The 21,987-nt window shown below is 47.1% G+C and overlaps 1 protein-coding gene across 1 annotated transcript in view; it reads right to left on the bottom strand.

Annotated features, from left to right (window-relative positions):
• Window positions 1-6,011: 6,011 nt before the first annotated feature.
• The window catches only part of CPLX4 (complexin 4), a 21,663-nt gene continuing 5,687 nt past the window's right edge, over window positions 6,012-21,987 (bottom strand). Inside the window, exons 3-4 of the mRNA XM_074857145.1 lie at window positions 20,279-20,366; window positions 6,012-7,795 (exon numbers count right to left, since the gene is read on the bottom strand). Coding sequence (XP_074713246.1) covers window positions 7,568-7,795; window positions 20,279-20,366 — 316 coding nt within the window. The 3' untranslated portion in view covers window positions 6,012-7,567. The remainder of the gene's footprint in view (window positions 7,796-20,278; window positions 20,367-21,987) is intronic.

Raw genomic sequence — 21,987 nt, 5'->3', positions numbered from 1 at the left:
CGGCCCCGGGGCGGGCAGCTCTGGCGCGGCGCGGCGCGGCCCGGCGGGCTGGGCTCCGCGGGGCGGGGGAGGAGTGCCGGGGGGCGGCGGGACAGAGGGAAGGCGAGGCCCCCGCGCCGCTCCGGCCCGGCGGGGGGGGGCGGGGGGGGGGGGGGGGGGGGGGGCAGGGCATCCCCGGGGCCCCGCGGCCGCCCCGCCCCGCCGGGCCCGGCCCCGGACGGACGGCGCCGGGCGATGCCATCCGGGGCCCTCGAGGCGGGGCGGGCCGGCCTCCCCCACCCCGGGGCGGGGGGGGCGCTGGCCCCGGGGCGGGCGACCTGCCGAGCCGCGCAGCCGGAGCCTCGGGCCGTCGGAAATCGCCGTGGGGCGGGCGGCTGCCGGAGCGCCGGGCTCGAGGGGACTGACCGGACCGGCGGGAGCCGCTCGGGAAGCGGGGGGGTCCCTGGGGGGGCTGGGGAGGGCCGGGAGCCCCGGAGGGGGGGGCCGGGGCGGAGGGCAGTGGGTGCCCGGTTCGGTCCCCTGCGCTGGGGGCTCTCGGGGCGACTTCCTCTCGCTTGACAGCCCCAGCCCGCATCTGTCCCAGGCGGTTCTGAAGCGCATCGGGTTCACGGGCAGCATCGCAAAAGAGGAGGTGGCCTTGCAAAAGGTGACGTGCAGGAGGACGCCGTGGCACCGTTCTGTGCCAGATGCATGGGGTAAAAAGTCGATGTTCTGGTCCCCTGTCCCGGCATCTGGCTGCCTTCAAAGCCGGGTTTACAGACCAGGTGAAAACGTGTGCGGGCTGTTGGCGAGAACAGGTGCTGGGGACGTGTGAAGGAGGTGGCTCTGCCTTCTGGCCTTCAGGAGTCAGGGACAGCACTAGGCAAGAGTTCTGAGGAAATTTTCCGATGTGTTGGTATAAGACAGTCCCTGTGAGAAGAGTTCTGTGACGCTGTCGTCCACGGCGTGCGTGGGGCCGCGAGGCCGGAGGGCAGGGCATGGTGGCGTGGGAGATCCACAAAACGCTTTGGGAAGTAAGGCAGAGAGCCAAATCCCACACCTTGCTTTGCACTTGGCCTGGGGAGGACATGGGCTCAGCACGGTACGAGCCAGGCAGTGGCACCACATCTCCTGCCTCCAGCACAGTCCTTTCTGCATCAGTATTTTTTCTGCTTTTCTCTTCCCGTCACTTGGTCAGTTTTTATGCTAGCACTCGCCGGGTGCTCTGAGACACCAGCCATCTTTTATCCCAGCTGGTTTCGGTGACAAACACAGTCACGTCCAGAGTGGGTTTCAGCCTGCAGTTAGCTTTGGTGATGCTTCTGTTTCAAGCCTGAGGAGAGTGTATGTGAATGAAAAACACCACTGCTGCTTCTTCTTCCAAATATATTAGCTAGTCTAACAAACGGTATGACCTGTCTCAACAAATCTTCATTTTTGTTTCTCCCCGCCCCGACAGGATGCATTTTGTGTAAATTTTTCCAGAGGAAAACAAAGATTGGCAGCGCTTGCCTCTGCCAGTGCCCACCCCTCTTTAAGGTTTACGGTCTGATGTCCCAAAGTTAATGCCTTTTAGAAGTGCTCAGCTTTTCCTGCTAGCTCCAGGTGAGGTTTGCCTTCACTGACTGCTTCTGGCGGGGGTGGGCTGCGGCCGAAAGAACTCAGCCATCCGTTGGCAAAGAGGGAAGAGGCCAACAGAAGAGACAAGAAAAGGTTAGTGTGGCTTTTGTGCACGATATGAAAAGCAAGTCAATACCATTGTAGGGGCATTGGAGGGTACTCAAAGCAATCAGCCAGGGTCCATTGTGTTCCTTTAATCTACATGTGTATTTCCCAAGAACTCTATTAGTGAAGATGAATGGACTGTGCAATGTCCCTAATTTCTTCTAATTTGGAGCTGGGGTTTTATGGCACTCACAACCAGCACAAAACATGCCTATCCCTCCAGAAGCCCTGGGCAAACTTGGGAATCATTTTTGCTTGTTGTAGCAAAAAAAGATATCAAGGTGAGAGGAAGGAGCAAAACCCATTTAGCCAGACTCTGGTCTGGCAGGAAGTGCCTCAAAGGGCACTGGGTCCTGGCACAGAGGCTGCTTTTAGGGCACCTGTCAAAATTGTCAAATACAGGGATAAGACTCAATTCTTTTTGCTGTTAATCACAGTGCTAATGTACGGCAAAAGATCTTCCACCCCCAGAGCAGGGTACGCATCCCACAGAGTACACAAGAGACCTTCGTTCTTGGCTCCTCTCTTCTCAGCAGTAGATTATTACAGGTGCATTTGCTGTATGGAACTGCATTTGTCCTGCAGCATCCTTCTCGCACAGGAGTGGACTTGACAAAAGAGGAATCAACTCCCTTGGTCACAGTCTGTAAAAACATGAAAAAACCCCACAAGCCTGTAGCAGAGCAGAGAGCAGCTCCAGATCTCTCTTGCCGTGCTTCAGGCACAGGCTGTGGTGCCCTGACACACACACACACGAGGCATCACGCTGCGCTGGCGAGGGAGGAAGTCTAACAGTTCCTCTGATAATCAGAAACTAACACGGAGAGTTTAGGATGGCAAAGAAAGGTAACAGTCTGAACATTTCCTTTTGGGTCTAATGGACTGGCTGTTAGCTAAATCCCCTGCTGCCACAGAGTCACCGGGGGTGTATGTCCTACTCGTATGAACGATACTGTGGTACATCACAGCTTCGCAAAGACCATTTACCTTTGGAAAGTTACAGGGGCAATCAGGATCAAATTTGAGAATATTCATTAGGGAATGAAAAAGGTGGGATTTGTTACTTGCCTTCCCAAAAGAAAGACCCCATTCCGTCGCTTTTTTTAGTTTTTTTCAATGTATTATTACAACCATTACTGCTGAAATTATGTTTGGAAGCTAACAAAAATTCTCAAGATGCACAACCTCTAGAGCACAGCTGCCTGCTCTGCCTCCTTCCCGAGCCTGCATAGCGAAGACTAAATGGGAATGGTTTTGATCCCACTGGTGCTGCAGAGACCTACGTATGGGACGTGCCTTCGCACCATGAAATCCACATCATAAAATGCCACAGATTCTTGCTTCCTTTCCTCCTGTCTTTTCTTTATGTCAAGCTGAAATAATTACTGCCTTGCAGAGCAGACATTTGAAGAAGTCACTCTGCAGGCGGGACATCGCTCTCCAGACCAGTGATGTGCAGCAGGGAGCCCCTCCCTGAAAGATAAACAGGACTTGTGAGGGCAGACAGCAAATCGACAAGGGGAGGGGGCAAGGAAAAGGGGGAGTGAAGAAAAGGGCGAAATATTCGCCCAGTGGGAACCTGCGTCCTGCTGCAGTTTGCAAACTCTGTATCATCCAACGGATTGTTAAAAGCTGAAAAAACTGGCTTTGCTTTTTTTCTCCCCAGAAGTTCCTAAGGGTGCAGTTTAAGAACCTTCTTGAAAGCACGCTGTGTGAGGAGGCTGCTGCCTCCTCCGTCACGGCATCACACATGCCTTGACAGTCACCTCCTGCTTTTTTTCTGGTGAGATTTCTTTTTCTGCCCCTGGGAGAGTCGGGTGTGTTTGTCCACCTCTTACCAGGCACCCCGTAGCCCGCAGGAACCCCGCAGAGCGCTGAGCCGGCCGCGCGCCCGAGCCCCCATGGACTGAGCTGCTGCCGGTGCTCAGCCCGGCCACGGGCTCTGCGTGAGCGGCGGCTGCTCCGGGAGCGGGACGGCCCTCGGCGGGGTGAGAGGCACGGGCCTGGGGCGAGGGCTCCGACACGGGGGCTCGCCGCGCTCAGCCACCCCTCCGGAGGGAAGGCGTGGACGTTCATGCTGTAGGGCTGCATTAATGCAATCCTTCTTTACTTGTTTTCCAATTAGCCTAATTGAATTCGGATTGCTTAAAAGCGGGCACTAGAGGCATTTATCTTGATGGGATGACAGCCGTGAGCTCCAGCGATCCTATTAACGATAAGAACCCAAATCCCAGGTGGGGTCCAGCCAGCGGTAGCTCCCATGTGACCTAACGCTTTAATCTGCTCCTCTGCTGTGCGGCGCACACACAGCACGCACACAGAGACACACACACAGACACAGACATGCACACCTACATGTACACACAACACGCACACACAGACGCACACACAGACATGCACACCTACATGTACACACAACACGCACACACAGACGCACACACAGACACACACAGACACACAGACACACACACAGACATGCACACACAACACACACACAGACGCACACACAGACATGCACACCTACATGTACACACAACACGCACACACAGACGCACATGCAGACACACACACCTACATGTATACACAACACGCACACACACACGCACACACACACCTACATGTACACACAACACGCACACACACACACAGACATGCACAAGTGGACCCTTGTACACGCGTGCCAGCACACACGCAGGTGCACACACACGCTGTGCCCTGGCCATCGTGACACCCCGCGTGGGGGCTCTCTGGGGGGTCTGTGGGAAGGGCGCTGGCCCCCCATGCGGCTGCGACCCATGGGCCCCACCGCTCCTGTGCACAGCCTGATGCCAGCCCCATGGCAGGGCCAGCCCTGGCCCCAGCGCCAGAGGGAAACTCAGGAGCTCAGAAAACAGCCCCTCCTGGGACGTGGCCCAGCTCTGCTGCTGCAGACAGAGGTTTTACGGCTCTGGCTCTAAGAGCGGAGCCCGAGGCAGCCGACTCCCCTCCCAGCAGCAGATGAGCACGGCTGCAGCCGCTGCCAGGGCTGGGGAGCATCTCGCACTGTGCATGGCAGGGCCCCCTCCCAGCCCCGCGTGCCTCTGCCAGCCCTGACATTTTTTTGGAATCGCATTAATCGCTTGTTTGGTGATTCTAACTGTACTTTCTTCTCTGACCCTTTAAACCATGAAAATGCTGATTCTATATGTGCTGACGAATTTAATTAGCTCCTTTAAACCACCAGCTGCTTTCAGTAAGATTTTCAGGATGTCCCAGGCACATTTTAATTCAAGGGTCAAAAGCCTTAGGCTTGTTTACTTTGGTATTTTATAGATAAGACAACTCAGTCTGTAAAGTAGCAGAACAGTATGGAGACACTTACCAGAGGGAAATGGATTGATCCTTACAAACCAAAGGCTGGTTGAGCTGAACTGGCGGCTATTTTAACTACTTTATGTAAAGGCCTCTTAAAAGAGCCCACTTGTCTTTCCGCATAGATAATTAAATTCTCTGGTGACATGCGAGAGAAGGAACCCAAGAGACAGAAATCGGATCAAAAGTCCTGGTGGTTTTAGGTGGAGTGTTTGAGATGGAGTGAGCACTGCCAGCTCCGGTGCTTGATGAACGCGCTGCAGAGAGCGATTCTCCGCTAGAGAAACGACCTGTTACGATACAGAGCCACTGACCCCGCTTGGAACAGACCAGGGCATCCTCTGGAAAAAGCAAGGAAGGTAAACTCGACAACTTCTGTGGGTTTTAAGAAAGAAGTGAGGAAGAAGAAAAGGTGTATTTTCTTGGGACTGACAGATAGGATGAACAGGTCCCGCTCTCTGAATGCGCCCAGGGAGTGACCAATGGAGGCAGTGAAGGTGTTTACAAGACCTGGTTTACGTTGCCAGGTACAAAGGCAGGCGTTTTTCCTGTACCTAGTACCAGGGACACCTGGCTGGCTGCTGCAACTCCCAGCGGATCCTCCCTGTTGGTGACGGGACCCTCCAGAAAGCTACTCCCTCCGATCACCCAGCTGCTCCCAGCAAGTCACGGTCAGTCACCGGGGTTGGCAGAGCCACCGCTGGAGGATGGAGGATGCAGCCCGGCCCAGGCAAAGGGGCTCAGTGGATTTCACATCTGGAGTGCATTGTAACTGTGCCTTTTGCACCTCACAGCCCAAGACCTGATGCCAGGATTAAGGAAGAAACAGTGAGAGGGAGGAGGGGAGCAGAGCAGAGCAAAAGAGTGAAAATACAGGAAAAGGAAGGAAGGAAGGACGGAAGGAAGGACGGAAGGACGGAAGGAAGGACGGAAGGAAGGACGGAAGGAAGGACAAACCATACTTAGTGCGTTTATTCATTTAAAATGAATATTTTTACTTGATTGGGTGGAATCAGAGAGAGAGAGAGAAAGAGACTTATAAACCTGTAGGAAGGTGCTACGTGTATTCATCTGCAAATTTTACTGACAGGGTAGCTTTTGGAGAACTTACCAAGTCCTTCATTTTACAGAGCATCTGAGCCCCTCGGGAGCAGCATTGTCTACACCATCCCTGTGCAAGGGCCGTACAGCTTTTGGGGGGTTATGGTGGTGATAACTGTTCTGGCTATGCAAGCGCAGAGACAGACTGATGCTTCTGTCTGCCCTAAGCACAGGGCTCTGCTCCCCGGGCCAGTGGCGATGACTGCTGTCGGCCCTTCATGGCTGCCCAGGCTGCATGGGGCTCCCGGGCCGGCAGCGCTGCGGGCCGCAGCAGCCATCCCTCGATCAGCCAGCTGCTGGGTGTGGGGCCGCGCTCCTCCCACCGTCAGCCATCAGCAGCTCCGCTTTTGGGGAGTGGGAGGCAACCAGGCCAGCACCTACTGAGGTCTTCCCCAGAAAAAAACTCTGAACAACAGCAAAGAAAACCTTGCTTGGTCCTGAATCTACAACCACTGAACCGGGCCCTGCCTGTCCCACAGACTCATCAGATTTAGCACTAGAGAAAGCCAAGAGTTTTCTCAGGGTTCAGGTGCCCTACCCTGGCATCATCTTCCAGGTGGGCCAGATTTACATATAGCCTTGTATGGAGGTAACTCCTGGAATCAATGTGGTGAGCTCATTTTAGCCTATGCAATTATCTGCTCATACCCCAAGCCTCAGAATTTGGCACACGTAGCAGCCAAGCAGAGGGACACTGCTGTCACTTGCCATTCGAGCTGCAAGATCGAGAAGCTGTGAAATTAAAGCAGCCTGGAGAAGTCTGCATTGCTGACGGACCATGGTTCGCTGAGAGCTGCCAAGACTTGGTTTTCTACAAGTTCCCACTCAGTTCTATATACGGTGACATTTTTGTCCCAAGCTGTAGACTTATATGCTTCACTTTTTGCCTTTTGCAGTATTTAATACAGAGATGGTCAAAACCATTTTTTAAAAAAGTTTTTGCAGAAAATGTCAACATTTGAGTACTGGGTTTGTTTCAAAAGGTTTGAAACAGACATGTTTTGATTAGAAATCTATGTCTTGATTTCTGAAAGCAGTTTTAAATAACCTATATGTTATGCATCAGAAGCACAATTTTGCTAAAAAATACATATTTAATAGCATACTGATCACTTTTTGAAAAAAAATGGAAAAAGGCACATTTTTTCTCCAATATTAGCTTTTTTGAAGTAATTTTTTTCCATGGGGAAAAATATTATGTTAAAAAGCAAGGACCAGTTCTAACTTCGCACTAAGCAGTCACAGCAGGTAAATTTTGACACCCCCCCTCGGGGTTTTAAAGTCTCTCTCTCTCACTTTTCTATATGTACATTTAATGCTATAGAGCTAAGTGCATTCCTCTGCGTGACCTCACTCTGCAGCCCCTGCGAGACAAGACTGAATTCCCAGCCCTTGGACAGTGGTGTCTCTTCTACATCACAGAACATTTCTGCTCAGCAGCCTGTTTGATTTCGGTGAAGGTGGCTTGTGCCTTTTCTTTGATCGCATCCATGTCCATATTCTGGATGTTCTGCAGCTGTGCCAGGATAGAGTCCTTGTCCTCTTCCTCCTCCTGGTCTTCTTCCACCATCTTCTGAAGGTCTTCTGGCAACCCCACATCATCTCCAGCCATCTGTATTTGATTCTCATCCAGTTCACTCTGATACAAAAAGCAGAAAATAAAAACAGTACATAAGAGTACATACTGCTGCTATTCCAGGATCTACCAATGAGTCTCTTTTTGTTCGTTTGTTTTAGGGAGAACCGAAAACATATGCACAGGTTTTTCAAAGTGAATCCAGCATACAAGTGCTGAGATTTTTCAGACAACGTCAATTACATTTCTTTGAAGAGTTTCAGCAGTGTCAGAACTGAAGCCCTCAGCGTCACTTGCCATTTTAGAAATCTTTGCTGTATGTGTTAACTGTGGTAACATGATGATACTGCAGGAAATCCACTACAAATTAGTTGTATCCAACAAATAATATGTGCTGCAATACACTGCCTAGACTGTCATCTGTTGTGCGATCTGGTCGATGAAGCAATAGCTTTAGAAAAACTGTGTGGGTACCGTTCCCCAAATCATTTGTTGGTGGGTAATTTTAGGTATCAGCACTAAACTTAAGCCTTCCTGAGGATGTATTAAACTTAGGGAAGAATTACTGGAAAAAAGGTCCCCATCTTCCCCAACCCACGCCTAAATTATATCTAGGTCTTTGGCTGGCCTCTGTGAGTCATGATGAGGAGCAGGGGCTGCCTGGCACATAACCAGAGCAGCGCTGCAGAGCTGGTAAGTGGGGTAATAGGAGGACTTAAACAACAAAAGAGAGGATGGAAGTTTGGTGTGAATCTGAGAAACCAGAAGGAGATGGGAGAAGGAACTGGTTAAGCAATTAAAAGGGTTGAGATGCAGTAAGTGCTGCACACACTTGCTTCCTGCCTGCCCGCTGAAATGCTCTAGCAGTGGGGCTATGTCAATTTTTCAAACAATGGCCATTTTGTTCACATTTTATGGTGGATTCTGATGGATCCAGAGCTCAGAAGAACAGGATATTTTGACACAGTTCACACATCAAAGATAAGCATTAATGCCTCATTACATCTTCAAAATGAAGCATGACAGCAGCAAAGGCCTGATATGAATAAGCAGCAATGCTGTCAGCAGGAGGTGTTTCTGCAAGTGAGAGGGGTCTTGGGTTTGCATGAATGAACGAATGCAAGAATGAATGGAGGGACATATATGAGCAATGTCTGTGTCATTTCAGGCCTTAGCAAGGACAGGCAGACGGGGATGCTTGACTGAATAGCCACTATTTACTGCTACATATAGCTGCACAGCTTTATGTTTGCAATAACTGTACTTCCCTTTAACCTGATTTCTCCCCATGATCATTACTACTATGTGGCTAAAATGGGCGAGGACGTCTCTTGACCCCTTTGGGTAAGGGTTGCTGCTCTCAGATCTGTGGGAGCTAGAAACAATATCCCAATTAGCCAAAGTGTTCTTTATTGATTGTGTAGCAGGAAAAGATGTGTTAAGCTTTTAATCAGCCAGTGCTAGCTAGTGGATGAGTTAGCTCTTTTGAAATTCTCCCAAGTAGCAGTAGATGATGATAAAAAAAGATACTGGGTTAATTACTGAGCAATAAAAGTACTAAGCAGACAATCCCACATGTTCTTTTCTTTAGAAGTATTTGTAAGTGAAGGCTTCATCACTGCACACTACTGTGTATGGTGTGGAGAGAGGCCCATACAGCGTACACAAAAGCCACTTTGGCCATGTGAACAATTGTTTGGCACATTCTTGCACCAAAGCCCCCTGTCCTACTGAAGTCTGAGATGTGATGCACACCACAGTTTGGGGGTTCAGAGAAGGACATATTCAGACATAGTCTAAAGCAGTACAATTCTGCCCAAGTCACCTGCCTCTACCCACTTGGCATTTAGCCTGCCTTTGAGCAGACCTAGTATGAGCTTCAGCAGGGCAGGGCTGCTCAACAACAAGCCAAGAAGCACATCAGATAGGTATGGCCTCTTATCTTCTAAAATTTGACAGATCTGATTCTGTTACTTTTATCTGAAATGGAAATGGAGGATTAAGTTTCTGATTTTACTTGTTGGGGTTTTTTTTAAAGTCTGGTGGAAATAAGGTAAAGCTTATTTTCTCACATGGAGAGACCAGAAGATTTTCCCACAGGATGTTCTTAAAGTCAGGCTAATGCTGCAAGTGTCCAAATATCCAGCAAGCCTGCAGGTCCAAGCACTCACTTCTGAAAGTCAAGACCAGAAGCGTGGTGCTGGAAACGCACGGTGTCTGTTGGCTTCAGACAGCAGCTCACAATCAGAGTGTGAGCAGGGTGTGCAGACCCCTTCTGTCCCAGCATGCGCACACATGGGACTGTTACTCACCCAAGGCCAGACATGGCTCGGACAACGAGAGCAGCACTACCCTGCATCAGAACACACCTGGGACCACAGAGAGCACCCAAGACAGGCAGATCTCATGGGCAGGACAGCTGGGGCCACGGGCTCGAACAAACACATACCGAAAGCCCCACTGGACCCTGGCAAACCTGCACTGCGCTGGACAGCCTCTCTCCTGATGACTTTCATCTCCACAGTTTCCAGGTCTCTGCAAGTGTTCAGCCACCCTTTTAGGATCTCTGAGAACACAGAAGCAACTGATTTACTATCCTAGTAAATTAAATATGCCTGGCACTAGTCTCCTGCCCCAAGGCCAGCTGGCCTGAAACAACCCACTGCGATGCTATTGAACTCTCTCACCCTACCAAACAGGGTGGTCCCATCTAACTGGCTCCTGGGAATGCCTGTCCTAACCCCCAGACTGGCCCTGGGAACTGCTTGGGAGAATGCCCAGGCCAAAACTGGGACAGGCACTACTCTGACAATTCAACAGCACAGGCAACAGAGTCCTAGTGCCCGGTAGTACTCTTTGACCCTGACGGTGCATCTGATGTAGTCAGTCAGATCCATTTGTTACAGGTGCAATATAATACAGAGTTCTTTACACATACATGATACACAGGTGTAAGCAGAAAACAGACAGTCTAAACATCTGTTTATATGAAGTCTGACTAAACAAAAGAGATCAAAGCTCACAGACTAATCCATAGGGGAGCCAAACTGTCTTCCAGCATCACTGCGTGATGTACTGCTTTCCTTATGTCTAACTTACCCTGTCATGAAATCTATCTATGCCTATGGGCAGAGATCCTTTGGTAGGTGAATCCAGCCCTGACGTGGTGATTGATCACCTATAACGCACCAGTTACATACAAAATCAGAGTTCACCATGCCTTGATCACCTATAACGCACCAGTTACATACAAAATCAAAGTTCACCATGCCTTGATCACCTATAACGCACCAGTTACATACAAAATCAAAGTTCACCATGCCTTGATCACCTATAACGCACCAGTTACATACAAAATCAAAGTTCACCATGCCTTGATCACCTATAACGCAGCAGTTACATACAAAATCAGAGTTCACCGTGCCTTGATCACCTATAACGCAGCAGTTACATACAAAATCAGAGTTCACCATGCCTTGATCACCTATAACACACCAGTTACACACAAAATCAGAGTTCATCATGCCTTGACCCAGGTGGGATTTGTGGTGAGCAACACGGCAGCCTCGTACTGACCTGTGCCACCCGACGGCTGCAGGTACCTCACAGGCAGGTTCAAGGAAGTTCGAGGTTGGAACCGCCAGCCTTCTCTCCTACAAACACAGTCTTGTGCCAGCCCTACACAGAGAGCACAGTCTGGAGCACAGGGAGGGTGTGTGGAGGCTGCATGACAGCCCAGCTCTCAGGGCCTTGCAGCACCGTCATGTCATTGCCCAAACTGGCCTCAGTGAGAACCCCCTTGCACCCGGGGCTCTGAAACCCCATTTTGGCTCATGCCAGGCCCCCATTAGGTCACAGCTGTGCCTGTGCCAAGCTGGTCCCCTGCTAAGCCTGGCTTGATGACTGGTTTCCCAGGATGGACCATGCTTTGCCTTCCTGGAGGATCCCTGGGCCATCCCTGGACCTGCCACCAGCCCCAGCTCCTCCCGCCTGCGGGACTGCGCCGGGGGCTGAGGGCTCTGCTTGTGCCGTGGTGCCCATCGCCCCGGCCTGCACCTTCTCAGGAAGCAATCCTGACATCCACACCATGATTCCATTTTTCCACATCCACACCATGATTCCATTTTTCCACAGTGGATCCACAGCTGTTTCACTCTGGCCTATCAAGAAAACATTTGGATCAGCAAAAGAGTTCTTCAAGCTTAGCAAGTACTTGTTTTCACATACTTACATAAAGCCTGTACACACTGAAGAGCTTCTCCCAAGACAAGTTTCTCTTTCTGCCTGGTCAATATGCATCCCCCGCAGCACAGCTAGAGCTTATGTAATGTTTTCACTGCATACAGTGAAAAATCCTTTAATTCTGGAACGGCACTATTCATTAAATCAAGTCTTAACAATATTGCCATCACAGCACAATAGAGCAAGAGCTGTTTGAGATTACATGACTACATGTCCCTTTCATGGCAAGAAGCGTTCCTTTTTAATGTCTTTAGCAGCACTTGTTATTGAAAAGACACCTGATTGCATCTGAATACTCCTTCCCTCTAAATATCAACGAACAAAAAACATCCTGCTATTCAGTAACTGAGAATCTTGTAGAGCAGACTAGGGGAAGGGATCCACCTGCTTGGAGCAGATGACACAGTCGTTTCCTGAGGTGCTATAAATTCTTGTATCACAACCCCCAACACTTGGACAGAAAAACGGCACTGATGTGACAATACCCTGAGAGAGAGCAGTGGCTTTAGAGGTGACACGGTGGACACACGTGCAGATCAGTGATGTGAAAGGGGTGGTGGGGCCCACGGGGGAGGCCGCCGTGCTGCAGCCTGTGTCTTTGGACAGGCTGGATGGGCCTGGGATCAGATGTTCCTCTCCTGCATCACAGGCACCATCACCTCAAGCCCCTGTGTTTAGACCTTGAAGTTAACTGGTTACTGGATCCCAGTTCAGGAAAAAGGCAGTAAGTGAATAAAAGAGTTTGGTGTGGGTTTTTTTAAATTAAAATATTTATGTATTTATATAATTTTTAAAGAATGTTTTGTATGAAGGTGATGAATTGAATACTCTGAAAGATGAAAAAGTTGTCCATGGATCAAATGTCTCATGGCTAAAAACATCTTTCTGATGACAAACCTAAGTTGACAATTGTGTTAATAGGATTAGGTTCATTAAGGGACTGCTTTCTCTTATAAATCTGGCTCAGATAACATGGAGCTTTAGATTTTGCACTGAAAAGGGGGCCCTGCTTAGTCTTGAATTTCATGCTTTCATTTACAATGTGTGCTAGTGATTGATACTGGTAATATTCCAGGTTTCTATCCCATACTAGACTACCTGAAAATACTTTCATTTTAAAAAATAATTAATGCATTATCACAGGTTTGAGAGCATTTTGCTGCCATGACGTTGTATCTTAGAGTTGAATTTTTTCGGAGACATAAAGTGCGCATGTAATAATTTCATTCTCTTCCCAATAAAACATATATCAGTCCTTTTCATAAGGGCTGATGAAAAGAAAACAGACCTTCAACCAAGAAATGCTACATAGGTAGACACAAATGCAGAAAAGCATATCCTGCAAAATTTAACTGCAACCACTGCAAATCAGCAAAGCTAAGGATATGCTTAACTTCTTTGCTAGCTTAGAGCTCCTGACCTACCTTGGAGGCAAGCCTTCTACCATTATTACTGAAATTTGGCCCCAAAGACCGCTTAGTGTATACCAAAGCTGAGATCCTGCTGGGGAGGGGGCAGATGGCCACTGCACGCTCTCGGGTGCTATGAGGTGTCAGCGTGCTCGTCGGGGTCAGCCAGGGGCGACCGTGGGGACCTGAACACCATCTCACAACTGGAGGAAGCACCACGGATTGCAGACTTACAGACTCAGAGAGAGACACCCAGCTCTACTGACTTTTAATTGACAGCTGGGCATATAAATGTCCTGAAGCCTTTGAAACTAGCCCTTCTTGTGATCTAAAGCTGGGGCCTGGCAGAATATGGGGCCTGGCAAATGCTGTTCAGTAGCTGGCTCAGCGTATGCCTCCGAAAGGAAAACAAAGACTAATGATATTTTACTACTCAGCTGCTAATTAAAATGCTGGTGTTTAGAGGTTTAGGCCTACAATCCAATCACCCACTTGAAATCTTGTACTTCATTTTTTGCATAATTAATCTTTCTGTAATTAAACTCATCCTCAGGATATGATCTTTCTCGTCACTATGCTGAACACCCTGAACAAAAGGTATATTGCAACTGATGAATACAGAAGAGCACAGTGGATAATCTGCCCTTCTGCGCCTACACACAACACTGGTCATGCACTAACCTATATCTGTTTTTCCAGGCATACTCCTTTCTCTTCCGGATGGATATTCTGTCCAGAGGAATCTGAAGACGTGGTGCATCTCTCTAGTCTTTCTGCTGTCAGGCTATAGCTGTGGGTGAGTGCCAGCAGCTCCCCAACACACCTACTGCAGGAACAACGTCAGCCTCACACACATGGAGCGGATCCTGGGCTTCCACCCAGCCCGGCGACCGCACGGACCTCGTGCTGCGCGCAGGCAACGCGCCCGGTCTGCCTGCTTCACCAGGGACTGCTACGGCAAGCTGAAAGAGCTCAGCACCTTCACTTCATCCCAGACAAGCAGGATGCATCACAGACGATCCGTGCTGCTTGCAGCTTGATAATGCCTGGAAACTAAATTAGACTACACAGTGCAGACACGGGTGTCGCTACAGAGCGACCTGCAGCCATAACAGCAACACCTCCAGGGAAAGAAAGAGAGATCAAAGGTCAAGTACAAGTCAGTGCGTGACCTTGATAACCGTCTGCAAAGGACGCAGGAGCTAATCATACTTCCACTTAAAGGGGTCATTTGAATGGGAAGCTACAGGTGTAGCAATACGCCTTCATTTTTGAAGATGCCAAACTGTGCCTTCAGATAATTTTAAAAGTCAGATGTCCTTACCAAGAGTTTGCTGAACTGAAATGAGTTGCTATACAGAATTGTATTCACTTCAAATTTGTTTATGAAAGCTTTGTTCAACATTGACACACTGGAAAGGCAGGCAGAAGTAGCTTAATTGAGGTTTCTCCACAGCATTTCTTCCCCCCAGTACCTGTCTCAAAACATTCTGCCGTACTTTTTTAAGACAGAACTTCTCTTTCTTGGAAAGTCAGTTAGCAACGTTTTGGTTGCAAAAACCTTGTTTTCAAAGTTAGAGAAAAATACAATTTTTATCCTGACTATGAATGAGGCCTACCTGACTGGTTAAATACAAATAGTATAATTTTATCTAAGTCACAAGATTGATTCACTTTTGAGCCAAATTGTAATTTGCCTTTAGGGTTCAAGCAAACGCTTGTTTTAAGAGTGGTGCAATTTTATGAACATGGCACTAGAGGGCCTCTGGCGGCTCAGGGTTAGAAACAGCATCAAACGAACACTGTAGAAAAAAATAGATGATTTACAATTTGTGTTTACATGATATAAGCACTTTCTAAGCCTAGGTAACTTTGTTAATTTTTAATCACTTGACTGCTGGGTCCTTCTGGCATTTCTGATGCTTTAGTGGGCAGAGATGGTTGCAAATGTTTAAGTATTTAATTGTGCTTGCCACAGAAAATGCATAAACACTCAATTCTATTGCTTGCAGGTTCTAAGATAGGTTTTTAAACTCCTCAGTCATATTTGCCTTCGATCCCAAGTCATGCCAGGTAATGGAATCTAACGAAACTGTGTTAGGGACTGTCAAGTAGTTTAACGACAGGGGTGATGGCACTCCAGCACTGAAGAGCATGCCCCAGCACAGACTCATTTAGGAGGTTAGATTTAGCACTAGATTCACAGGGCACTGAGGAAACTGCACAAAAAACCCTTCGCTGGCAAATGGTAGACCTTCTTAAAATGCACCCTCCACAAGGAACCCTTCACATCTGGCTCCTCCTGCCAAGCTGAAAGATTCTACTAGCCCAGGGCCAGAAGCACCACCAAAAGCCCCCAACAGGAAAGGGAACACGTGGAACCATGAAGCCCTCTGCTTGCAGACAGCCAAACATCATCATCATCCCCACAGACCTGGATGTAGACAGAAGTGATTGAATGAACCCCCCCTATTAATTTATTAATTTGAGGAAAAGGAAAAGTAATTACTGGAGGAGCTATCTCAAAAGGTTCAGTGCTGTGGGAGAAGGTAGCAGAGACGATGTATGTAGAGGTGGCTATAAAGTCAAAGATCAGTCCTTGAAGACAGTGGGAATATGTGATGGCTTTAAATAATCTGCTGGGAAAACCCAGCTTATTGGTGGACTCCTGAATTTGCTATCTGTGGACAAGACTCCAGAGAGATAGGTCAGGAAACCTCATAAATGTAATCTTGACCAACACTTGCACTCATCTTCTCAAATTCCTTCCAGATCAAGGATAAGAAAGGATGCAAATTATCTTTAATACCTTTGGACAGGTTAAATCCTTCCCACTCAGTTCAAGAAGGCAAGAACAAATCATTTGTGTGAGGAGGTCTAATATTGCTAGTTAGGTTTGATAGAAATTTTACACACAAAAACCTGTTTCTGTAGAAGAACATCAGTGTGATGTTTTACCACATCAAAATTTTGATATCAAAAATCTCCAACTATTTTAAAATAATACCTTTTTTTTCCTTCACAGTCACAATTGGAAATTTTGTTTCCAGGAAAGAACACCTTTACAAAGAGGAAGTTTGGGGGTTTTTTGTTTTTGGTTTTTTGTTTTGTGGGGTTTTTTGGTTTTGTTTTTGTTTTTTTTTTTTAACAGACTTGTTATAAACTTTTCATTGAAAATATTACAAATAGCTTGCCAAAAAAGTCCAAGAGAAAAAGTTGCTCCTTTTGAATCCCGCAAAATAGTACAATAAAAAGAAATGTTTGCAAAGCTCTTTTCCTCATCTTCAACTACCCCATTGGTAACTCTGGGCCATGGACTGGCTTTTATAGCACAACTTACTTCATCCAACTAGAACCAGTATTCAGATGAATGCTGAGCAGACAAAAACCTGCAGAAAGTTTTCAGGTAATGGATGGCCAGTGAAGAACACAGCCTAAATCAGCATAACAACATCCTCCAGATCACAGGGCCTATCCGTGCAGCTGTGCAACCCTGCATTTTTCTTCCTCACTTAAGGATAATGTAGGTGCTAGACGGTGTGACAGGTATTTCAGACACAGACAATCCCTTCACAACGCTTGTGCTTTTACAAAGCTAAAAATCACAAGACTTGACGGCTCCGGGGAAAACTTTTCCCTCAGTGTTTGAGTTGGGTCCTAACAAGGTAGGCACCTGCAGGCCTCAGTTGACTCTTGCTTCCCTGCTGTTTTCCCTGGTAATTTCTGTGACAGTAACCCTGGGCAATTATGAATGAAGTACACCAGGGCATTATTAATTTGTTAGCTGAGCATATTTCAAATGTGTTGAACTCCCTGTTGATAGTTAATTTCATTACTGCTGCTTAATTAATATAGACTAAAAAGTGGCATGGATAGTTCTCAACCTTGACTGGGGCCATCATCCCAGGATAGAAGGGTCTGGGAAATGCGAGCCATATACTGCTAGAATATTTTAATTACATGTATAATAATCAGACCTCTGTCTTCCTGGGCTCACACTCACAGGACCCTATAGACTCTAATTTCCTTGAAATCCCTTGGAGTCCAGCACCTGAATACCTGTGTAATTAGTTCTGTGCCACAGAGCAGGGACCCAGGCCTTTAGTTAAACATATCTCAGTTCATCCTGTTTGGAAGCTGGATGATACAAAAAAGGTCACCAAAACACAAAGTCCGTATCTTCATGTGACCGATGAACCAGCAAGCCCCAGGCTCTGCTGACTGCAGGAGATGGAATGAAAAACACAGAGAGCACAGATCAGACAGTTGTAACACTGTCTGCAGAGGGAAAAGCAACTGGACAACTCCAGATAACAGCCATTACTTCCAGGAGGCATTTGCTCAAACGACAAATTTTCAGCAAGTCAATGAAGTTGTATTTGACATGACTGTATCTGAAGGATATCTTAGTGAAGCTGGAAAAATAAATCTCTTTAGAAATCTTTTATAAGCAACGAAAGAGTGACCAGGATAAGAGCAGTTTAATAGCATACAAACCACCACTGGTCTAAGATTGGTTATTCCCAGGAGAACTCAACATGACCTTTTAACAACCTGTGAATGAGGAGCCTATGCAAACCTGAGTCTTCAAAGACTTTCCAGAAATAAGTTTTTTCACTGCCTATGTACAGACTCAAGTTCAGGGGTGGATACAACCCAGGTTCTAGCAGAGGGAAGGCTCTCACTGGTATCACAGGCCGTGGGAACACATGGTTTACTTGTCTGTGTCAGGGTGGAAGGAAGAAGCTCAAACTTTCCTCCTTTCCCAGTAAATCTACCAAGTCAACAACAGCCACTAGAAAGCCTGTGTCATGGTGCAAATAGTGCAGAGTAACACAGCATATTAGGCTAAACCAAAGAAACATGAGAGATCAGAACAGGAAGTCAATAAATGTTAGGCACATGCATAGTAGAATAATTCAGCTCAAGAAACAAAGATCCTGCTCTCTTCTCAGAAGGGCCTGAACCATATTTCACAATCTCTGGAACTATATGGATCTCTGGGAACTCTGTATAACTCTGCTTAAGACAGCATTGATTCTAGCAAAGACAGCCCTCCAACCTGCAGTTTCTTGCTCTCCAGGAGACTTTAGTGCCTCCCAGTGCATGTTTCATAGGTGTAGGGCTCTACAGCGCCTGGTGAACCAGGTCCAAAGTTGTAAGGCCACCAGATTCCCTGTCTGTTCACTCTCCCAACAGTAAGACTGAGATCACACTCTGATCTCTCCTGTTCTTTTGTCCCTCACCTGCAGCTTCCTGCACATCTTCCTGCATCTCTCCAGTTGAAGGCATCCAGGTTCAATGACCAGGGACCCTACCCAGAAATCCAGGGCCCTCCATGGCCACACTAAGTTCAGATTCAAGCTCCAGTTTGTGAGCACGGAATCAAAGACTGGGTTATTCTGACAATTCCAGCTACAGCGTTGGAAGACCCAGGGTCTTAGGGGTGGAATACATCTCACCTGACTTCAGCTGTCTGGTCTAAGGTAGCAACCTGGCCTCCCTCTGTGAGAGGCACACACTGCTGGAAGGTGACCCAACTTCACCTTAAACACTTATCTGAAAGTTTGGATAGATGAGGCTAGAAGTGCTGGTCTCTCTCCATCAATGACAGAGTCCTTAAACGACTTGCTTGGGCTAAGTACTAAATTTTTTAGCAGCTAAATTTAGATGAGATGGATTCTTTACCTTCCTCCATTTTAATTAATCACTCCACAACCATGTGTTGGAAAGCCATGGACAGACACAAAGCCTTTCAATTCCGTGGCCCAGAGCAGAATCTCAGATTTTAGGGACCCCCTAAATGCAAAGTAGTAAAAGCCCCAATACTAATTTGCACAAACAAGTCTTCAGTGACTTCTTCAAAATGAAAGGAAAATAATATTCAAGAGTTCACGGACCTTCCTTCACACCCTACCACAGTTTGTTTTCTTTAACAAGTTTTTTGGGAAATAATTTCTTCAACTTTTTGTTTTTAAAAAAACCCTAGAACTAATAATTTTCACCCTTATGATCAGTCATCCCTTCAGAGCATGCTAATAGATTTGAAAGGTTGGGCTGTCTGGTACAAGTCTTCTTTCTCTTCTCCCCATCATATAATTTTTGGCCATATATCTGCTAGCTGTTTTCAGTAGTTTTCCTTCATTTCCATTACAGAAGTCAGTTACTGATTTGTTGTTCCCTGTATATCTCTGGGAGCCTCTTTTTGAAAATGTGTTCATATTTCCCATCTTCTGATGTTAAATGACAGACTACATGCCTCAGTAAGTCTGGCAATTCCTAATTTTAAATCCTTTAGAATACTCGGGTAAATAGCCGCTGGCCCTGGTGTACTGCACACCATTTAACAACCTTGTCCGACAACACTAAGCTGAGAAAATTCCCCTGATTCACCCCCATAAAAGAGATTGTCACAGGGAAACCTACCTAGGGACCTTCACAGCGATCCTGCAGTCAAAATGGATGCAAAGATCCTGCTGCGGGCTAATCTTCCCTGATTCTGTTGCAGAACCCTTCTCAGGCTCTCGCTCCCTCAGCTCCCTTCAATTCCTTTCAATTAGCTTTATTTTTAACTGTTGCATGTTGCCAAGTTAAGAACGTACAATGTGAGACACAGTCAGACCAGATACTCAACTTGCCTAGTCACCTTTTCCAGATCTGACAGTGCAAAGAGGGACTGCAACAATCTTTCTGTTGGATTCATCTAGTGAACAGAGAAAAAAGGGTCTAAAAGGAGCAGTCACTAGGGAAAACCATGGTTCCAGTCTCCATTTCTGTACTGAGCTGCATGTGATGAAAATGAAGGCAATTTGCCATTTTCAGAATTTTGCACAGGTCGTCAATTTGCTTTAAAACTGGCCACTGAACTAGATGAGATCAAGAACTACAGGCTTACCTGAGGGAGTCTGTACTTTTCTCTCAGATGAACCCTCAGACAGGCTCGCTCTGCTTTTTTCTGTGCAAATGCTGCATCTCTTTCTATCCTGGAAATCAGAAAAGATGTTTCTTCAAGATACTAATAAAATATGGTCTTTTACACTGAGCCAGTTGCTCAGCTGCAAACAGCCACACGCAGGAGTTATTCCCAAAGTTATGTAACTTGTCCACAAAAGGAGCAATATTGATACATGGATGCTAAGGGGCCAGACTTCCTGCACCCCAAGCTTGTTCTCGGAACAGTTCCCTTGAGTCCTGTGAATAATGAAGGATAAGCCAACACTACTTGTCTGGAGTTTGTACCTGTACTAGTTGTTACTGCTCACTATAACAATGAACAATTCCAATAGGCAGAACAGAAGAGTTAGGCTTATTCTTTGCTTACTCTGCTGGGGCACTTACCGAGATGCGGCTGCCTGCCAATGCTCCTGTTCTACAACCACGACATTCTCACAGAATAACACCACACACACAAGGGCAGAACAGTCTTTCTGCGTCAGACCAGAAGTTTACCTATCCTAGAGTCCCACCTCCAACAGCAGACAGTAGTGGATTCTCAGAGAAAGAATTTAAGAGGAGGATAAGCATCCTGTATCAAAACTGCCCAGCTTCCAAAAAATCAGTGGTGTAGGGTACTGGAGCTGCAAATTGGCTCTACGTCCTTGTCTCTAATAGCCCTGGATGGCCTCTGTCACCTGTGAATTTTCCTGGTCTTTTCTGCATCCATTTATTGTTTCAGAACATCCTACAGCAATGAAATCCACAGATTCCCTGTGTGGAACAGTACTTCTTTTATCTGTGATCTCATAAAACACTTTAATTAGATTTAAGAACTGTTCAGCACAATTTTTAGTTAGACTATTTATGTATTTATTTGCAAAATGTGTCTCCTCAAAGATGTTTGGTAACATTTGATAACATTCACCTTCCCTGTCTTTTTTTTTTCCCTAGAAGCATTATCATGGAAATTCTATGGCAAAATTGATTTTGTTCCAGTATAGGTATTTTGTCATATAAAAGCTACTTGCAAGATGAAATGTTATTTTTCCTGTGCTTCCACAAATGAGTTTTTTTGTTTCTCTCTCAAAAAGTTTCACATTAAATGGAAGCCATCTTAAACTACTTTCAGTCATTGATGGGAAGACTGGAAAGAGATTTTTTTGAGCCCTTCTGGCATATTTTCCTTCTCTTTCTCCACCTCCCTCTTCTGTTGCCCACTCCTCCTCCAGAGGAGCCGTTAGCCGTAGCCGGTACGGGGCTGTGTTCCCACTACGCATCCCTTCAGATGTCCTGTGAGGCTGCGGGGCAGGAGGGGATTTTCTGCTCAGGCAGGTTTGAGCTTTTCACTTGTCCTGGCACCATGGGAAGACCTGGCAAAACTCCCTCAGCCAACCTCCCAGCATTGTCTGGGCCCTAGCGTCTGGCCTAATTTACACCTTTTTGTTCTGGAGGATCTAATTAATTCCCTGGAACATGGAGCTTTGGGGGAACAGGAAACAGGTGTAAGAGTAGTTGAACGACAGTCTAATGCCTGTGACATGCAGCACAAACTGGTGGTCAACTCTTGCTTAAACTCTTGTGGTGCTGGAAGAAGATTCTATGTGACCATGCTAGAGGTTGCCAGCACAAGCCACCTGTTTGTTCCTATTGCTGTTTCTCAGAAAAATG

Source organism: Strix uralensis, chromosome Z, assembly GCF_047716275.1.
Source record: "Strix uralensis isolate ZFMK-TIS-50842 chromosome Z, bStrUra1, whole genome shotgun sequence".
Taxonomy (NCBI): domain Eukaryota; kingdom Metazoa; phylum Chordata; class Aves; order Strigiformes; family Strigidae; genus Strix; species Strix uralensis.
The sequence above is the reverse complement of the archived record's forward strand: the minus strand, read 5'-3'. Positions and strand labels throughout refer to the sequence as shown.